Genomic DNA, 12634 nt, shown 5'->3' with positions numbered 1-12634 from the left:
GGAGGGCCACTGTCCTGCATGTTTTCCAAGTCTCCCTGTTGCAACACACCTGATTCAAATGATCAGATCATCAGCAAGCTCTGTGGAAGCCTGACATTGAACCTGTTCATTTGAATTAGGTGTGTTGCAACAGGGAGACTTGGAAAACATGCAGGACAGTGGCCCTCCAGGACCTAAGTTTGACACCTATGGAATAAAGCCTCGTTTGCAAAAACCCGCCAAATGTTGTGCAATCTCCCGCCCCCTCACTGTCCATTTTTAACTCATCTTAAATCACAATTTGAATTCTATTGCTTTCGACCCAGCATGCGACTCATAATTTTTGTTGTTTTATGGTGCCAACGGTTTTTATGTTCATAATTTATTGTTTTAACTGTTTTTATTGTCGTATGAGTACCCTAATTTATACTCCGTGTACAAGCAGCGGTCCCCAACCTTTTTTGCCCCACGGAACGGTTTAATGTGAGACATTTTCAGGGACCGGCCTTTAAGGTGTGACGGATAAATACAACAAAATAATATATGACCTGCATGAAAACTGTGGTATTTTCAAAACGTAATGATAAACACGAATCATGACACGAGGAACATCCTATCTGGCCGCAACACTCTCTGGTCGCTATGGTAACGTTTAAAGGTGCCTTCAAAATAAGATACGCGCAAATACAAAGTGCATGAAAAATACGCCTCACCATTGACAAAACATATCAAATTCTGACAGCAACATACATGTTGTAGGACTGCAAAGTTTGGGGGAAGGGTAGGGGTGAGGTGTAATCATTCAAACATAGATCAAATGTATTATTATTATTATTATTATTATCGAGTACTCTTGTTTTTTTCAACACCTCGATTACCTGTCTTCCCTATAATTACACACACTACATCTGATATACTCTGTTGGATCGTCTGGGTTTTCCCGCGGCAACGATACGCAGTTGCCCTCTGATTTCAGGCGATTGAGAAGCAGGAGGCCTTCTGCATCCGGGTCAGCGGTGCAAAAGATCCAGTGGTTGTTGGACTTTTCAGCTCTGTGGGTGTCCAAGAAAGTATGAGCGGTCACCTCGTACTCATTGCCATATGTGGTCCTGCCCGGAGGGGGGGGGGGGGGGGGGGGGGGGGACAAGACAGAATCAAAGAAATTGAATGGGTACTAAAAATATTGCAATTGGATGTTGATCAAAGATATTAAACAAATCTAGGCTGTATTATAGTAAGTAGTCATGGCATTCATCAAAAAATATAAATAATAAATAATAATCAATTTTAAAGAGGCTCAGCATTCCGTATACCAGGAAGGGCCACGTAATATACAGAATTTCACCTTGTATATTTGAAACACCTATAGCTTAGCCTTTCAGTCCACTAGCTAAATACTAACGCTAAATAGCAACTGTGTTGCCTTTGCTGAATAAACCTTTCAGCAAGGGACTGAATACAAAAGGTGTAGGAACACATTTAGACAGACAACATAACGGTACTCGGTCATATATTTATCCTCCGTGAAGAATGTCTCGTATTAGTGCTGTATTGATGAGCTGAGCAGACTTGAGACATCGCAATGAACAGTATTATCAGTCTCCCTGTCTTATCCTAGCCCAAAGTGGCAAGGTTGAGCGCACCAGAAAAAAACAGCGCAATGGCCAATCATTTGATTCAGTGTGACAAAAACTGTTGTTAACTGTATGTAAGTATAATGTCACGGAGTCTTATTTTTCCTCATTAAAATGCACACAACAATTTTGTTGTTTTATTTGGTCAAGGCTCTAATGGGTTCATGGCATTTCCAATCATTCAATGGGAAAAGGCTATCCGAGTGTAGTGATACCATGTCGTGAAATCACTAGCATTGATGGAACATTACATTTTATTTAACGCAATGACAGGTAATTGTGAACAAAGCTCATTCTGTCCTTCTGACACACATGATGATTCACCGATATGTCAAACAACCGCAGTGTGGCACCAACTACTGGCAAGAAAGACTTATTTGATGTCAGATTTTTCTTTCGGTGGCTGCTCTCGGCATCATTCACCGTTTCCCGATACCCCGGATAAATCCGGTATCGGGACTCGCCCATTCCCTAATGATAAGCGTGATAAAAAATGGAAGGATGGATAGCCCAGGAAGTGAGCGTGTACCTGCACATGAGGTGGTAAAGACTCTCTTTAAATTCCACTAACAACCCAGGCCTAATTTAGCTGCTCTCTACCATACAAAGCTTGTCTCTTAGTCCAGATGTTTCACTTCAAAATACTTCCTTCACACCGACTGCTATATGACTCTGCTGTTTAAACGGGGCGTTGGTGAAATCCTAGAGCATTTCAAAGCACAATAATCCTCAAGAGGTTTTCACCAAATAACTGCGTGTAGGTTCTCAAGAAAACAAGTGAAGTAAATCTGTGCATGGCGAATAGCAAATATGTGAAGGATTACAGTACCCAAGGACAAAATGTTCCATAACAGCTAGAGCCTGGTTTGTCTTGCAGTGGAGGACCACCACGTTGACGTTGGCCTGTGAGACAAAGAAGCAAAGGTTAATTGTGTTATGATGATGTCAGTTGCAAAGCAGTGGTGGAAAATGCAGAAAAACGCTGGTGTCGTGAGCAGGTGAAATATTTAACCACAGAGACAAAGACACTCACAGGCACGGGCAAACCCTCATGCTCGAGCCTCTCCTGGGGGTCAAAGTGCACCAACTTCCACCAGGATAGGAAGCATTCCCTCTCGTCCAAGTTGACCTCCTGAAGACGAGACCTCAGCGCGCACTTCCGGAAGGTCTGCACGTCACTCGTCAAGTACATCTGAAATTGTAAAAAGCGGCTTTGTTGTTGTCGTCGTATCCAACACAGACAGCACATGTTAAAAAAAAAAAAAAAAAAAAAAAAAAAAAACTCACGCTAACACATTTTTGAAATTTAAATACTTTTCTCAAAAAGCGAACAAATACCAAATTTTAATATTATGTATTGCAGTAGACATTTTAAAATAAAAAAGCATAATTATATATTTTTAGAAATAGGATGACTTTTTTTTTTAATAAAAAGAAAATATATTGCTGGATAATTTTTGAATTCTGTAGGAAAGTGTGTGCATTTTTGGGTGAGGGCATCCACTTACTCCACCTGTGAAGTCACTTGTTGTTTTTAGGGCAAAACTTTGCTCGTAATGCAGAGTTGCTCCTTCGGGAGTGCCATCCACACTGTCGTCAAACAAGCAGCATTACAAGATTCGGCAAATGCAATCCAAGTGTGTATGCACGTATGTGCGCGTACCTGGTAATAATGAATGCCGTGCGCACACAGGGCTGAATGCTTCTCCCAGCACTGACTCCACACGGACCTTTAATGCCAGGAGAAGGAATCTTGGTCATGTGGTCAATGTATGCGTTGATGCCCAGCACTGAACACTCGCCAGTGTCACCGACGTTCAGCAACATCACAACATCTCCAAAGTGCAGTGCGCCATCCGTAGTTACGCTCAGTTCCACCTGTAAACACATGGACATTATCATCAACGCCATTACTGAGTTTGTGGCACTATTGTTATTTAAGTGCATAGACATAGAGGTACCGGACTGAGGATGTTGTGCTTGAGGAAGTCGACTCTTTGGGCAGTCAGCTCCCCCTTTTCTCTTCTGCGCATGTACTTGCTCCTCACATGCTGTCGTAAAAAGACACATAAAAATTGTAATGGCACTTGTCTAGTCAAGAAATATGGATGGATGGATGGATGGATGGATGGACAAGTAGAGGAAAATATTATAGATAGATAGATGTGTGTTGTCTGTACTATAGATAGATAGAAAAAATGGGCTAATAGACTGTGGAGAGAAAAATGAATATCTACATATTTAGATAAGTGGACAGACATGTAGTTATTAAAAATATGTACTCTATTCAACTGAGAGGGAAACGCGTTCGTTGGTTTTCCCCGTAGCGATGCTAAAAGGTGGCTAAACGAAGCTAAAACACCTACAAACCTAAATGTCAAGAGTATCATTTGACCCCATACCTCTTCTAAGTGCTGCTCCTCGTTCCAGTTTCCGATTTTCACGTTCGTGCGGTAGGTTTTAAAGTCGGGCATGGAGGTCATTTTGTTCGCCATGTTTCAAACTCCAAGGCTCATGCGGCGGTTTCTATGACAACGTTCACCCAAAACAAACTCTCAGCGAAGGCCGCTAGAGGACGCCAAAAATCATAAACCAAGCGAAGTGTTTCACGCATGCGTATAAAAACATGTCATCCTTTCTACGTCATCGGCGTGATGTGACGTCAAAAGGTTTTTGTAGACTTGGACGTATTGCTGTTGTATGCCCAAACTGCGAACTATTCAAATATGACTCAGGCGAGTAAGTATTCAGGGGATTATGGAAAAAAAGTTTGCTTGGATTAATAAAATTGATCAACAAAATATTATCTCAGATTTCTACTTGCTCACTCAACTTTACCCCAATAACTGGACAGAAGACGATAAAACAACATTTATGAAAAAGAGGGCAGAAGAAGCTTCTATTAGATCCCAAAAGCTAGCATTGGAACAGAATTCTGTTTACTTCTTGAAATTAGAAAAAACATCATGCTAAAATAAAAATTCACTGCTCAATCCAGTGGCCGATATCTCTGTCACAAATAGGACTCGTATTAAAAATCAACTTGCAGACGATACGGCTTTGTTTCTGCATAATACTGTAGCTCTCAAATTCCTGTTGCTATTGCTGTTATTAATACATTCTCTAAAATCATCCGGTCTCTGTCTAAATATCAACTAGTGTGAGTTACTAGCCATAAAAGATGATGCTGTTGATACAATGTCTAATATCCACAAACTTCTGTTGAATTTGTTTTGACACAAACATTTTTCTACTTTGTTTCTGCACGCAATGAAAATCAGTGAAAACATAATTATTGTCAAGTTTATACTGTAATATGGTTTACGTTGGCATACGCGATATCTTCTTTTGTACATACAGTATTTCATTTGATTTTAATACGTTTTGTAAAATCTCTACCGCGTTTTGAGAAGTTTTATACATTTTATATTTGAATATTCTATGCGTTTTGTATACAGTACAGTACTTTGTTCTTGCCAACATGAGTTGAATTAATCAATAAAGGAGGAAAAAAAAGTGTTGCTGTTGAAATATTGTCCACAATGTAACTGTTGCTTCACTCCAACCTTGAGTAGAACCGCTTTGTTTTGTTTACTTAAGGTGTGTCACGGCCCGATGAAATAAAGCAAGACACATCGGCAATTTTGAAATGTCCGATTGTCAATGTGATGTGATTGGATGAAAATAGCTTTATCTCTGAACTGTATGCTTGTGATGCTGACTGATATTTTGGTGTGAGTTACTGCGAACCCGTTAGGCTTTTGTGATGAAGAACTATTAAAAACGAATTGCGTTGAAGTGGGTTTTATTTAAGCTTCGCTAATATGTACCTTCATATCAGGTCATGGCTTATCCTTCAGTTTTTTTTCTTTCAAATACAATAATCTGATCGCATAGTACTGTGCATCTGGGAAGTATTCACAGCGATTCTCCTTTTCCATATTGTATGTTACATATTTTTTATCTTCAAAACTTTACACACAACAGCAGTTTTTCTTCCTGGCCAGTAGAGGGCAGAGGTTCATAAAAAATGAACAATCTCAGCTCGTAATAGGAAACACCAGGAAATTTCTCGAAGCCAAGTAGTTGCACTGAAGTAGGTCATGTTTGTCTCCATCCAAAGTAATAAAGGCACGATATTTTGCCCCACTTTCATTGTGTTTGTTTAACGACGAACAACTTTTGGTGTTTATGTCCATTTCAATAGGTTTGTATGAATAAACACTTTACTTACCGAATGCCTTTCTTTATATTGCAGTTTCACACCTTTCTTTGTACTAAATCCTACCAAATATAACAACTGGTGCTTTCTTGGAGGAAGTGGTGCATAAAAGGCTTGAGCTCACTTAGAAAAAACAAGTCACGTGGTGAGTTGAATCCACAGTGGTACCTTGACTTACTATAGTTCTGTGACATTTAATTTGCTCTAATAAAATGTTATTTGTTATGTGTGTTTATTTTAAAAACCAAACACAAAAACTATGATATAAAAACAATAAACGAGAATGCCTTTAAGGGGGCGTTGCTTTGTGATCTCAGGAGATGGAGTCGAGTTGTTAGTGTGAGCGTCGAGGCGTTAGTTGTGGTCTAAAGCAGGTCCTTGCGAGTGTTCACATTTGATGGTTTACTCTCCTTGCCCACATGTGAGGGTATTAAAGCACTTCAGAAGCAAAAAAAAATAAAGTAATAAACAAAATAAAAATTGATCAAGCCCAAAAATCATACATTTGGGCATTTCTGTCAAGGCACCGCTGGAAATAATCCTGTGACCAAACAAAATGTGGAAAAAGTGAATTGCAATGAATACTTTCTGGATGCATCGCACTGTAATTTCTATACAGTCTACTGAGATTTTGTCCAAGTCACTCCTCCTATTCCATCAATGACCGTTTGCTTGGCCCCGGATTCCGGCACCGTTCATGTGACTCCGCTTGTAGTTTCTCTCCTCCTCGCTGTCATCCTCCTCTTCATCGCTCCTGTCGTCCCCTTCCAGCTGCAGACGCAAAAACCACGACACAAAGTGAGGGTGTCATTAAAAAACAAACTAACAACAACAACGTAGCACCCAGCTGTACTAAACACACCGTGCTGAAGAGACACTTGAAGAGCATTTTTGATATCAGGAAGGCCCAGTAGATATGCAGCATCTGGAGCACCAGCAGCATGATATTGAAGAAATAGTAGCCAAAGAACGCGGGGTAGCTCTCGAGTGGATACACCCACGTGCAGTGGATCACCCTGCGGACAATCACATTGAATTTGGATTTCCAAATGCTAAACAGCTGATTGGAGTCCACTCAGGTAGCCTCAATTAGTTGTCTGTTACTACCACTCAATGATCTAATTAAATGATAGAATATAATGTTGCACGAGTTGTACAGTTGCTATGAGAGCTGAATGATTTTTGAAAAATAAATAATCTGATTGGGAACCTCGGATTCCTTGCAGATTTTGTCAATAAAGTCTAAATATGTCCAGATAGAACTAATTTTTTTAACTACTTCTCCTCTGTGTGATGTCGGTCTGGCTCTGTGCAGTCTCGCTCAGCAGCAATTGACAATCATTTGCGGGGTCTTTCAAGTGATCAGATCATCTCTCGGTACACATTCCTACTTTTTAACGGTCGCCATTTGATTCTGTTGAGCAATTCAATGTGTATAAACGAGGTGCAAAAAGATAATTTGGACCCGCAAATTGAGATGCGGAACCGCTTATTTCGAACCTTGCTATAATTATACAATATTTTACACTACGTTGACATCCATGTGGACGGACGGCAAAGGAAGAATTTCCTTATGGGGGACAAACAGGACACCGCGATTCATATGATAATAAAATGTTGACTTTTGAATGCATTGAATTGCGCATACTCACCAAAAAGGAAAAATCACGAGTCTGGTCAGCATGAAAAGGATAGTGAAGACTACAAACATGGCATTAGCCATCTTATGCCACTTAGCATAGTTGAGCACTTTTGCACCCTACAAGAAAAAAAAAAAGAAAGAGACGCATTAATTTTGTTTGTTTGTGTACAACTATCAGATGTCCAATGTTGCAAAGTAGCGATATACCACCATAAAATAAATGTTATCCTTTACAGTGCTGTATGTTTATACATTAAATATGACATTGATCCAGAATCTGATATCACATGGAGCGTTCTCATGCTCCCACCACTTCCCAGCATGCTAATATGCTAGCATTAAAAAGTTGAAAGTCAAAACAAAATGACATTTGAAACGCGGTATTTGAAAAACAACACTGATGGACACCAAAGAGGATATCTGAACATGTTATGGTGGGCGAGCGAGCTCACCTCGAGCAGGATGTCGGCCGAGTCGTGGAGCGCCATCACGATGGTGCCCACGCGGATGTAGTTGGAGATCCACGAGAATGCCAGCAGAGTCATCGTAGCGATGTGGTGGATCACCTGCTCTTTAAAGTCCTGCACCGGCGAGAAAGACGGCTAACGGGGCAATGAATTGAGGTTTGAACCCGGCGGCTTATGAGATGAAAAAACGCAAAGCGCCGCTGTTTACAATTTTCGAATGGTAAAAAAAAAAAAAAGTCATTTTTCCTTTCAGAAAACATGTCCTTGGGCTGAACTGGTTTAATCAACACATACGAGGCATTCAAATATGCACACTTGCCTTCCGCTTCACGTCGAACGTGAGGCTGAGGAGCAGCGAAAGGTAGAAGCCCATTTCCAGGAAATAATACCAGTGCTGGGATGGCAGCAATGACTGGACACACGACAGGACATTACGCTTTACATTGAATATCCTTTGCATTAAGCACAATGAATTTTGTCACATGTCAAAACACTTAACCTGTTTAGGGAAGCCTGTCCAAACCTCCTTCAGATTGTAAAACCAGGGTTTCTAAAAACAAGGACAACAGAAAACAGCGGTATGGTAGCACTAACGACAAAGACAAATGTAAGAGGTACAAAAAAAAAAAAACCCAATAAAAGCAACCACTTACATCGTGGAGGGCGACAATGCCGCCAATAAATGCAAAAAAATAGAATACACATCTCCAGCTGTTGAAAAATAAAAACAATAACGACATATGAAAAAAAATAGCATTTGAGGCAAGTTTTGTGACTGATCACACACTCACACACCTGGCCTCACAGAATCTCTTACGAAGACCTGGACGCTGGTGGTTCCGCCTCCTACGGAACCACAGTTGAACTCTTCGCTCGGTCCAGCTTGTCTTCTTGCACAGAGCCCAAACTTCCGCCTGACCCACAAATTCACGCAATCGGTATCTTTGCAAAACACGAATTGTGGTATTTGCATGTTAAAGGAAACCATTTTTCCGCACTGAAGACCACTGATTTGCGTAAACATGACCACTATGACTCTGCGATCTTGCATCAGTTTACCTGAGACGGAACGTGCGCTTTGGCGCAAAAGTAGTTTTCCAAGATGACATTTTGTTCAACAGCGCGACGTAGTCTGTCTTTGACACCACAAACGTCGGCCAGCGGCGCGGCCACCAACCTGCACCCGAAAATGCAAGGGCAGAAAAAAAAAATCTCCAGTCATCAATATTTATCTTTTTTATCTTTGAATATTATCACACAAGTAGAGTGCGGCGTCGTTTTGAATCCATCGATCCAACTTCTAAACACAGTGACTCAACTCCGTGGAAAAAATGCAATCGCGACCCAGAAAAGGAATCTCCCGTTGTGGTGTTCTCAAACAATACTTTTCAGTATTCATCAGTCTTAAAACAGGGCTCCACATAATAGGGGTTTCACTTGTTTTCAATACTTTCTACGGTCTTTTAGTGAGGCACTGACTATGTAGGTCATGATATATTCTACAAATGTGCTTGATTATTTATCCGGATTTGATTTCATTTCGAATTTTGAGGCTCCCATAACTTTTTTTATTTTCCCGCAGTCTCGTCCATCCATTCATCCATTTTTGACATTGCTTGCTCTCTTTTGAGTCCAGGGTGAGCTGGAGCCTATTTCCGACTGACTGTGGGCAAGAGGCAGGTGCACTCTGCACGGGTACCCAGAGAAAACCCACGCAGGCCCGGGGAGAACATGCAAACTCCACACAGGAAGTACGGAGTCGGAATCGAACCCTGGGCCTCTGCACTGCGAGGCTGGCGTGCTAACCAGTCGCACGCCGTGCCGCCCCAAGATTAAATTGTGTTTAATAAATGTAATTGTTCCAAATAAGCGCACATTTAAATGACTGTTTTAAAGAGTATACCTACTTTTGGACCAGCTTGTACCTACTTTTGAACCAGCATGTAGATATTTTGTTGACTAAACATACAGCTGTTTAGCAAAGATGTACCAAAGAATTCGTTGTCTCTGCTCACCTCTCAAAAAGGAACCTGACAACGAGGAGGCAGAGGGCAATAGGAAGCACGCCGTACAGCTGGGAGGCTTTGGCGTAGACGCGGCCGTCGCGGTCCTCCAGGTCCGCCCATGAGACGTTCACGGGCAGCCACAAACGCTCCCACCACAGCCACTCAGTGACCGTGTGTAACATGCTTTTGGGGAGACACACAAACAAGGCCGCGGTCTAGAAAGGCATGTATCGGCGTGCAGCCACAAATCATGAGGAGGGTGGCATTGTGCTCCAGAACCTTTTACCATGTCTAACTGATAAATTCACTCACTTGGATATGGCTACACACGATGTTGCAAATAGGCTGCAGTGTAGCTACTAGATGAATTTGGTAATGTGATTTTGGTTGTTGTTGACCAAACAAATAAAGATTATCAAGAAAAATATTAACCACTGGTTTTATTATGTTATTATGTGATGAGCAATTAAGTATGCCACTCCACAAAACATAATGAACGAGTTTAACAAAGCTCATTTGCTTAACAAAAACCTGACACTGACTCATTTGCATATTGAAGGGTGATTGGAAGTTGAGGCTCCGAACACTCGCAGCTAGCCGACAGCAGGCCGACACTTTGAGCAGAGTGAAAAGGGGAGATGAAGCGTAGTCGAGAAACAACTTGATATATTTTAGGGGGCAAGGAAGACATTAAGACAGTTTGAGGTGGGCACAACATTTATTTGAGGGGGCCAGGCCCCCTCTTGCCCCTGCCTCGACCCGGCCTTGCACATAAAGAGCATGCAACGTCTGTTTAACAATGTTGCTACAGTGCAAAACACGACTTTTTCTCATTATGAAGTAATTTGCCCTTTTAGTTGACATTTAGAAGATTGTTTCCAAACCTTTCAACAGCAACTTTTAATCAGAAATGGCCTTACCTGACGCAAAACATATTCTTGAAACTGATTTTAAAAAAGCTGTGTACATCCGATTCAGGCTTCCAGTCAATTGCAGGGCACAAATGGATAAATAAACATTCATATCTTTAAAAAAACGAATTTAAGTATTATATTTGTAGTAAAAACATGCAAAGTCCACACAAGGATCCAACCGTGGGTCCTTTCAAGAGTGAGCCAGACCACTATTTCATTGTCCTGTATTGAATTTATTTTATGGGACTTACTAACAGTTTGCTTTCTCCCTTCAAGCAATCCAATCCCGTTTTTGTATTATTTCCTACAAAATAATTCGCTGTAAGAGATTACCCTGTACGCCATATTTTAAGGAGGCGGGCGATTTCAAGACCGCAGATAGCAAAGGGCAAATTGATAAACAAAAGGTGGTTGAGAGCAATTCACAGATAGAAAGATTACAAAGAAGTAAAGTCCTCTGTGTCTCGCGGACTCTGCCCATACGTGTAGATAAAACATGCGGACAGTTTGTTCACAAAAAAAGGGACGGATATTTACGTGCGCCATGTCGTCTTTTAAAACCCTTGAAACACGTTGTCGTTATGCGAGAAGCCGTTGAGTCAGTTTGTCAGCATGGCCATGCAGTCATTTGAATAGCTGCGGGCAATGTTTTTCTCGGCGAGTTCGAACAGAGGGAAGGGAAGACATTGGAGAAGGTGTGTGTGCGTGTACTTCAACAGCATACAAAGTCTGATTTAAAAAAAAAACCAAAACAACGAGGACATTGGAGAAGGTGTGTGTGCGTGTACTTCAACAGCATACAAAGTCTGTTTAAAAAAACAAAACAACGACGACAACAACAACAAAAAAAGGAACATTCTGTGAAATGAGAACACATGAAAACCCTTTGGCCAAAGCCCACACTCACCTTGTGGCTTTGCAAGGCAGCTGTATAAGCAGTGTGTCAAAGTCATTTAGTCCGTTTACACACACCCTGTTAGATCCTCTCTGTCTCTCTCTATGAAGACACCTTCACGCAAAACCAATATTTACTCATGTCCCGATCACTCCCGACATTAGTTTGTCGTGAGCGAGAGACACACAGAGAGAGAGACAGAGAAAGTGAGAGAGAGAATGAGCGAGAGAGACAAGGAGAGAGAGAGAGGGAAAGCGAGAGTGCAATGGCTCACCTGGGTGGAAAACTTGTTATAGTGCCCTCCCTCTTTGCCTGTCTTGCTGATCACACTTCCCAGACTTGCTGCAAAGACTTGAATAAGTTAAAAAAATGGGGGGGAAAAAAGAGAGAAAAGAAAGATTTCAATTTAGATTCGTCATCCAAACAAAGTTCAGTTTCTGCCCTCTCACCTGTCGGAATTCCCTCTGTAATGCTGGGAACCCCCCCTTACAAAGGGCCCCATTCTGTCCAAGTGAAGGAGGAGTCAATGCAAGTCTTTTTTTGGAGGAGAAACAGGAACCTTCCCATTAGGAGAGTCACTGTGCATATAAAGAGACGAGCCGGCCTGGTTAGTATCAAAGTTCACGTGCGATTGAAGTGCAGGGAGGCTTCTATTATTGGCAAGCTGAAATAACAAAGGCAAGAATTGAGGGGAAACTTACCTGGTTAACACGTCACACATGCTGGAACATTGTCAAGATAAAAAAAGATACACAAAAGCACCAGTGTGTGTGTGTGCATGTGTATGTTTTAGATAGATAGATAGATAGATAGATAGATAGATAGATAGATAGATAGATAGATAGATAGATAGATAGATAGATAGATAGATAGAG

At 41.3% G+C, this 12634-nt stretch overlaps 2 protein-coding genes across 5 annotated transcripts; both read right to left on the bottom strand.

Annotated features, from left to right (window-relative positions):
- Window positions 1-201: 201 nt before the first annotated feature.
- On the bottom strand, window positions 202-4149 carry cfap161 (cilia and flagella associated protein 161). The gene is made up of 7 exons (XM_086109273.1): window positions 4016-4149; window positions 3575-3664; window positions 3277-3491; window positions 3122-3203; window positions 2647-2805; window positions 2443-2516; window positions 202-1088 (listed from the first exon to the last, which is right to left on the bottom strand). The coding sequence occupies exons 1-7, from the start codon at window positions 4106-4108 to the stop codon at window positions 854-856; spliced, it is 948 nt and encodes a 315-aa protein (XP_085965399.1). The 5' UTR covers window positions 4109-4149; the 3' UTR covers window positions 202-853.
- A 1252-nt stretch (window positions 4150-5401) lies between these two features.
- On the bottom strand, window positions 5402-12553 carry cers3b (ceramide synthase 3b). Of its 4 annotated transcripts, XM_086109619.1 has the most exons (13): window positions 12209-12544; window positions 12034-12110; window positions 11772-11873; window positions 9960-10133; window positions 9004-9121; window positions 8740-8858; window positions 8598-8655; window positions 8444-8494; window positions 8264-8356; window positions 7930-8079; window positions 7488-7594; window positions 6698-6851; window positions 5402-6606 (listed from the first exon to the last, which is right to left on the bottom strand). In XM_086109619.1, the coding sequence occupies exons 4-13, from the start codon at window positions 10130-10132 to the stop codon at window positions 6493-6495; spliced, it is 1137 nt and encodes a 378-aa protein (XP_085965745.1). In that variant the 5' UTR covers window position 10133; window positions 11772-11873; window positions 12034-12110; window positions 12209-12544; the 3' UTR covers window positions 5402-6492. The 4 variants fall into 4 exon arrangements, with proteins under 4 accessions (XP_085965745.1, XP_085965746.1, XP_085965744.1 ...); XM_086109620.1 differs by lacking the exon at window positions 11772-11873 and having other exon boundaries at window positions 12209-12553; XM_086109618.1 differs by lacking the exons at window positions 12034-12110; window positions 12209-12544 and having other exon boundaries at window positions 11772-12019.
- Window positions 12554-12634: the final 81 nt, after the last annotated feature.

This window comes from Hippocampus guttulatus, chromosome 4 (assembly GCF_054856545.1).
Source record: "Hippocampus guttulatus isolate MCC_2025c chromosome 4, RoL_Hgut_1.0, whole genome shotgun sequence".
Taxonomy (NCBI): Eukaryota; Metazoa; Chordata; class Actinopteri; order Syngnathiformes; family Syngnathidae; genus Hippocampus; species Hippocampus guttulatus.
This window is presented reverse-complemented; position numbering and strand designations above follow the sequence as displayed.